Source organism: Sarcophilus harrisii, chromosome 1 (assembly GCF_902635505.1).
Source record: "Sarcophilus harrisii chromosome 1, mSarHar1.11, whole genome shotgun sequence".
Classification (NCBI taxonomy): Eukaryota; Metazoa; Chordata; class Mammalia; order Dasyuromorphia; family Dasyuridae; genus Sarcophilus; species Sarcophilus harrisii.
This window is the reverse complement of record NC_045426.1, coordinates 652,678,912-652,686,466: the sequence shown is the minus strand read 5'-3', so window position 1 is coordinate 652,686,466 and position 7,555 is coordinate 652,678,912. Positions and strand designations below refer to the sequence as shown.

Genomic DNA, 7,555 nt, shown 5'->3' with positions numbered 1-7,555 from the left:
TGGTGGGCGTGGCTTCGAGGCGGGAGGCGGAGATAGAATGCTCCACCCCTCGCGTCTCCTAGCAACGGCTTGGCGCTCGCGACTGGATGCTGTAGGAGCTTCCCACAACCGCTGGGAATTCTCCGGCATCCTGGAGCTCTCGGAGCACCATTGAGTCGCCCGAGGTCGCGCCAGAGCGAGATGGCGTTGACCGGCCTTTCTTGCCCTTTGGGCATTTCTTTCCTGCTGGTAGTTCTGACGCTGGTCCTGTCGCAGGACATCGACATCCCGGTCTGCAGGTGGGAGCCCTTTTGCAAAGAGAGGACTAGCTAGCCCGCTCTCAGGGCGGGGGAGAGGCTCCGGCCCCAGGGGGAGGAGACAAAGGGCTCCCCAAGGTCCCTAATGAGGTTTCCGTTAATGAGGAGGGAATTGGTCGGCAGGATCCGATGCGGGGACCTTTTTGTTAGGCCTTCCTCTCACCGCGGTCACCTCGGACACCAGGCGGTCAGGTCACCCCAGGCGATCCCTTTCTTGCCTGGTTTTTTTCCGCCCGCAGTTCGGGCTCTGAGCTCCCATCCCTTCCGTGTGGTTTCGGGCCCGGTTTCTTCTCAGAAGCTGCCTTGGTGCTAGCGCGAAGGGGAGCGCTGACCTTCTGGAAAGCAGCCCTGAATCGGATCACCACCCGGAGAGCCTTCCTCTCCCACTTGGACTACTGACAGAGGTGGAGAAAAAGGCGCAGCCTCTGCCCATAGGCAACCCTTTTTACGCTTCCCTCACTCCCCAGACGGTCCTGATCTGTATTTCCCCACAGGATCCAGTTGGCTCTGAAGGGGAAAGGGAGGCTGGTGATCTTGCACAGTCCCCCTCACTCATCCAATAAACTTGCATGTCACGGCATCGCCTCCCCAAGTGGTTGTCTTCAAGAAGGAAGAACAAACAACAGACTCTATCCCACCTACTACAGCATCTCTTAAAAACCTTTTCATCCCTCCTCAAACTTCCCTCCGCACAAAACCTTGCCTCATATTTTACTGAACAAATCGAGGCTCTTGGCTATCTTCTCTCCTTACCTCTCATGCCTTCTGCCACTCTCCCCCTTATACCTATTTCACACGAAGTAGATAACCCTTCTCCTTGCCAAGGCAAACTCCTCCATCTGCACAAATGATCCTATTCCTTCCCTCATCATCTTCAACAGATTGCCTCTCTATCAATTCCTGTGTTCTCTTTTACCTTCAGTTGCTTTCCGTCTGCTATCTGCTTCCCTGCTACCTATACATATGTCCCACGTTTCCCCTATTCTCAAAAAACCTCACTCGTTGGATAATCCATTTTTTCTATGAACTATTGCCCCATATCTCTCCTTGTTCTCTCTTCTCTTTCTTCTTAATTATTAGTCCGACATCTGACCTTGTGACCTGTTGGCCTGAAACTCTCCAAAGTTACAATTACCTCTTTATTATTATTATTATTATTTCTCCAATGATATCTTAATGGACAAATCCAATGGTTTTTTCTGAGTTTTCATTTTCCTTTACTTATCTGTAGTATTTAATACTATTGATCACCTTCTCCTTGATGCTCTCTTTTCTCTGATCACTCTTAATTTTAGTGCCTTCCCTCTGTTCATTATAATCTATTTTTCCTTTTTATAGCTTCTTTGTACATTATGTTTATTTATGGTCTCCTCCATAAAATTTTGATTTCCTTGATGGCAAAGACTGCCTTTTGCCTTTCTTTGTATCCCTAGCTCTCAGCATAAGACCTAGCACATGACAGTTATTTAGCAAATGTTTACTATATTTCCTAATGACAGTCCTATCTCTGATAAGAGGCATCTAACTAAACACTGGTCAATATGTCAGTATTGTTTGTACATATTTGAATTTGAGTTTTGCACATAATCTCAGCATTCAGCTGACTAAGAACTGACTTCAAAGCATGAGTCACTTGAAGGAGTGAAGATCATTTGGAACACGTAGGAACAAGGATTTATCTTAGGAAATTTAATGCTGCTGAGAGTTTAGGATTTCCACAAAAGAGTGTTCTCATTTAACTGTGGTGTAAGCACATACATCTAAATGATTGCTGTAACCTAGTGGTAAGTGTCCCTGACCAAGTCTGTCCCCCTCTAGTCCATTATCCACTTAACTACTAGAGTGATATTTCCAATGCACAGTCTGACTCATGTCACTAACCCCTGCAAACTCCAGTGATTCCCTTGTATCTCCAGGATTAAATATAAAATCCTCTTTTTGGCTTTTAAAACTTTTTACCTCTCCTCCTTTCTAGTCTGTGTATCTTTCATTTCACCTGCTCTATAGTCTAGTGACCCTGACCTCTTTGCTGTTCTCTGCACAAAACATTTAACCTCCTAATTTTGCATTTTCATTGATGTTCCCATGTCTGGAATGTTCTCCCTTCTTAGCTCTGCCTCCTAGCTATTCAGACTCTGTCTCAAATAAAATCTTACTTCTTGCAAATAGCCTTTCCTAGTACTCCTGAATGTTAGTACCTTCAAGCTGAGATTGCCTCTAATTTGCCTTCAATCAATAAACATTTGTTAAGCCCCTACTATGTGCCAAGCACTGTCCCTAACTGATGTCATATCCCAGAAATTTGTAACTAACTCAATCAGAATAGTTGCATGATTTTCTCTACCTTTGTTCAACAGCACAGGAGAGTAGGAAAGAAGGCAACAACAAATGGTGGTAGTGAGTAAGGTTGAGGCTTGGCTGGGCATAATCAACAATAAGATAAGGGCCTTAATCTTTCAAAAGGGGATGACAGTGTAGAGTTGAACTGGTTCACTGAGATGTCAAGATGGAGAGAAGAGGAAAGTGGCTGGTGCAGAGCAGATAACCTGGGAGAGAACTGTGAAGGTCAAGGGATTGGAGGTCACTCAATATAAACAGTAGTTAAAAAAATAAAGACAGAGGGAGAGGATCGTAGTTGCATAAGAGTATTTCAGTATTCTTGAATATGGGGATTGTACATTTGTAGATAAGATCAAGGATATGATCATCTCAAGTAGCTGAGATAGGGTGAGGAGCAGCTCATGAGAAATGAGTAGGTTGAGGAATACTGTGGTAAGGGTTTTTGAGAGACGACGTATATATATGAATTGGGGAAGGGAAAAAAGTGTAAGACAGGAATCAAACTCATTGAGAAAAAAAGGATTAAAAGATCTGTAGATAACAATTACCAGAATTTTGATTGGAATGGCAGATACAAATGCTATGAACCTCAAAAGAAAAGAGACTATTAGGTGATAGTTGAAAGAGAGAGAACTTCAAAATGGAAATAGGAATTAAGAACTATTCTAACTAATCTACTTTGACCAGTGAACTAAGGAGAATGAATAAAGGTGTAGCCAGTACCAGGAAGAATCATCAAGGATGTTGTGTTATCAGGAGAAAGAGCTAGTAGATAGAAGGAATGGGAGAGATATAGATTTAAAATGAAGGGAAGTTTATCAGGCATTGCAGAGGGCATAATAAAAGAGATGGATGAAATTAAAAAGTTTGAATTTGGAGGATTGAAGAGGATTGACAATTGCATGATAAGGAGTGAAAAACAGTTTAGATGATGATCTACAGGAGTTCTGAGTCACTGAGATGTGAAGGATATGACCAGATGTGAGAATATTCATTGTTAAGTGGTGGGCACCACTCCTGTACCCTCAAAGGACAGGTACAACAGATCAGAAGGAAGGTTTGCTTTTTTTGCACTGGAAGTTTCCACATTCCAGTTGGGAGATTAGGGGGCAGCAGGAGTTACAATTTTTACCATTGACCCTTACATAACCTTGCATTTCAAATTTTCCCCTTCCCCACCCCCCCACCTCTTCCCCTAGATAGCAAGCAACCCAATATATGTTATACATGTTAAAATATATGTTAAATCTGTTATGCCAAAGTTGCCTTTTAATGGGGTGACCAGCTCCTCCAATTGTTCTATTTTGTAATTCTGCCTTAGGTTATGACCATCCCCTCTTAATGGTTGAGATAAAGATTTTATAGACATTCCTTAATGTCATTAGAATATCAGTAACCTCCTTCTATTAGGTTATCCCCACCTAGGTCCCTCCATTATTGTTATTCCATAAAAGGCTCCCTGCCCAGAGACTCAGGGCTAGACTCTTTGATATGATAGTCTCGTCTAGCCCTGGGATCAACATGGATCCCAGTATTTCTCTCCATTTAATAAATTATTGAATTGGTCTCTAATCTCTTTCTTGCTCAGTTTCTTTGGCATTACAAAATCCAATATGTGTAAACATATTTATACAATTCTCTTGCTACACAAGAAAAATCAGATCAAAAAGGAAAATAAATGAGTAAGAGACCAAAATGCAAGTGAACAACAACAAAAAGAGTGAAAATGTTATGTTGTAATATTCAGTTTCCATAGTCCTCCCTTTGGGTGTAGATGGCTCTCTATATCACAAGATCATTGGAACTGAAATCAATCCTCTTTTTGGAAAGAGTCATGTTCATCAGAATTGATCATCATATAATATTGATGTTGCCATGTACAAAGATCTCCTTCTTCTGCTCATTTCACTTAGCACTTAATGCAAGTCTCTATAGTCTTAGTCTAGACTCTATAGTCCTCTCTATAATCATCCTCCTGATAACATTCATATACCATAACTTGTCCAGCCATTCTCAAACTGATGGATATTCACTCAATTTCCAGTTTCTTGCCATTACAAAAAGGGCTACCACAAACATTTTTGCACATGTTTCCTTTTCCTCCTTTATGATCTCTTTAGTAGGATACAAACCCAGTAGAAATGCTGCTGGATCAAAGGGTATGCACAGTTCGATAGTCCTTTGAGCATAGTTCCAAATTGCTCTCCAGATTGGTTGAATCAGTTCACAACTCCACCAACAATGTAATTAATATGTCCTAGTTTTCTCACACCCCCTCCAACATTCCTCATTATCTTTTCCTATCATTTTAGCCAATCTGAGAGGTGTGTAGTGTACCTCAGAGGTGTCTTAATCTGTATTTCCTTTAAGCCAATTCTGATGCGAGTAGGGTTCATTTATTCACTCTCCTCTCCCTTTTTTCTCCTCCACAGTAAAAACTTTTTCTTGCCTCTTTTATGGCAGATAATTTACATCATTATACCTTTCCTTTTCCTTTACCCCAGTACATTTATCTCTTAACTCCTTAATTTTATTTCTTTCTGAATGCCTGGCAACATTTTCTTCTTGACCTGAGAGTTCCAGAATTTAGTTATAATATTTCTGGGATTTTTAATATTAAGTTCTCTTTTAGGATGTCATTGGTGGATTCTTTCAATTTCTATTTTACCCTCTCTTCTAGAATATCAGGACAATTTTCCTTCTTGAAAGATGATATTTAGGGTCTTTTGTTTATTTTGATTATGGTTTTCAGGTAGTCCAAAAATTTTTAAATTACCTCTCAGATTACTTTCCATGTCAGTTGTTTTTTCCACTGAGATATTGATTTTGTTTTATTGTTTCTCATCTTCTCATAAATTCATTAGCTTCCATTTGCTCAACTAGTTTTTAAGGAATTATTTTCCTCAATGAGCTTTTGTTCTCCTTTTTTCATTTGAACGATTTTGCTTTTTGAGGTATTCTTTAAGGAGTCTGTATTCTAAGGAATATAATATCCACACCTTCAAAAAAATCAATTCAATCTTTAGAGATTTACTGGGCAGGCTTCCACTCTAGGGCAGTGGGTTTTGGGTTTTTTTGTTTTTTTTAATAGCTTTTTACTTATAAAACATATGCATGGGGAATTTTTCAACATTTATTCTTGCAAAATCTTCTGTTCCAGCTTTTCCTCTCCTTGCTCCCACCCTCTCTCCTAGATGGCAGGTAGTCCAATATATGCTAAATATGTAAAAGTATGTGTTAAATCACATATATATGTATATATGCATATTTACATAGTTATCTCACTTCACAAGAAAAATCAGATCCAGGAAAAAAAAAAAAAAAAACTTGAAAAGGAAAACATAAATGCAAGCAAACAATAACCAAAAGGGTGAAAATGCTATGTTGTGGTGCACACTCAGTTCCCATAGTCCTCTCTTTGGGTATAGATGGCTCTATTCATCACTGAACAAGTGGAACTGATTTGAATCATCTCATTGTTGAAGAGAGTCACATCCATCAGAATTGATCATTGTATAATCTTGTTGTTGCTATGTATAATGATCCCCTGGTTCTGCTTATTTCACTTAGCATCAGTTCATGTAAGTCTCTCCAAGCCTCTCTGAAATCATCCTGCTGGTCATTTCTTACAGAACAATAATATTCCATAACATTCATATACCACAATTTATTCAGCCATTCTCCAATGGATAGACATCCATTCAATTTCCAGTTTCTAGCCACTACACAAAGGGCTGCCACAAAGATTTTTTTAATATGTGGGTCTGTGTCCCTTCTTTAAGATCTCTTTGGGATATAAGCCCAGTAATAACATGGACAGTGGTTCTTAAAAGTGTGACTTGGGTAGGAATCCCAGAGAGTGTCTTATGAAATCAAAATTATTTTCATAAAATTAAGACATTTTGATCTCTAATAACAGTAAGCCACATAAATGCAAACTCTTTGGTGGCCCTCAATAACTTTTAAGAGTGTAAAAAAGGTCTTGAGACCAAAAAGTTTGATAGCCCACTGTGTTAGCTATATTGAAAAGGTCTGTGTTTTCAATGATTACCAGTCAGCAACTGTCTACTCACCAAACGGAGTAATGCCAATTTGTCATAAAGAGGGATGTAAATTTGTGGATCTATCCAATCAAAATGATCTCCGAATCCCAACTTCTCTAGTTAATTCCTCCAGTCTCTAATGAGTATTATTTTTTTTAAAGGTATCTTTTCCATTTATCAAACTAAGTGATACAAAAATTGTCTGTTTATTCCTCAACTCTATAAAATTTATATATCAAGATTCATTGAATTGTGAATGCTATGAATTGTGTAGAGGCAGATATGTAGACCTACCTGGTCTAAATAGAATAGAGTTCAGGAAAAAAAAAATGTGTCCAAATCCTGCCTCAGACACTTCAAACACAGAAATCATTTAACCGCTACCTACTTCAGTTTTCATCCTTTTAATATGGGGATAATAACACCCCACCTCCTAATGTTGTTTTGAAAATAAAGTAAGATAATGTTTGTAAAGCTCTTTGCAGCCCTTAAAATACTCTATAAATGCTAGTTATTATGAGGTATTAATATTCAAATGAATTCCTGAATTTGCTATACTGTGGGTGGACTTATTGGGAGAAGGGTATTACCAAGATTCCAGGGCATCATAAAAAGAGGGTATTTGTAAAACAAATTCACTTTGAAGGTATAGGAAAAAATTTCCATCAGTTAGCAGCAATGAGAACCCATATGAGCCTTCTTTTTGTATTTTGTCCCACTGACACTCCATTTCCTCAGAGTACCAGGTCCCAGTGGATAGTTTCATTTTTATTTTTAGCTCTATGGCTTAGCATGCTTCCTGGTGGTGCCAGATAATGGCTTGTGGATTGATTATTTGTTGAATATGACTACTGAAGAAGAATCATAAAGACCAAA

General features: G+C 39.2%; 1 protein-coding gene across 2 annotated transcripts in view; it reads left to right on the top strand.

The window, feature by feature from the left end:
* Window positions 1-28: 28 nt before the first annotated feature.
* Window positions 29-7,555, top strand: part of CATSPERD (cation channel sperm associated auxiliary subunit delta) — a 110,358-nt gene continuing 102,831 nt past the window's right edge. Inside the window, exon 1 of one of the 2 annotated variants that reach the window (XM_031947786.1) lies at window positions 29-278. In XM_031947786.1, coding sequence (XP_031803646.1) covers window positions 181-278 — 98 coding nt within the window. In that variant the 5' untranslated portion in view covers window positions 29-180. The remainder of the gene's footprint in view (window positions 279-7,555) is intronic. The other variant, XM_031947785.1, reaches the window with a different exon arrangement.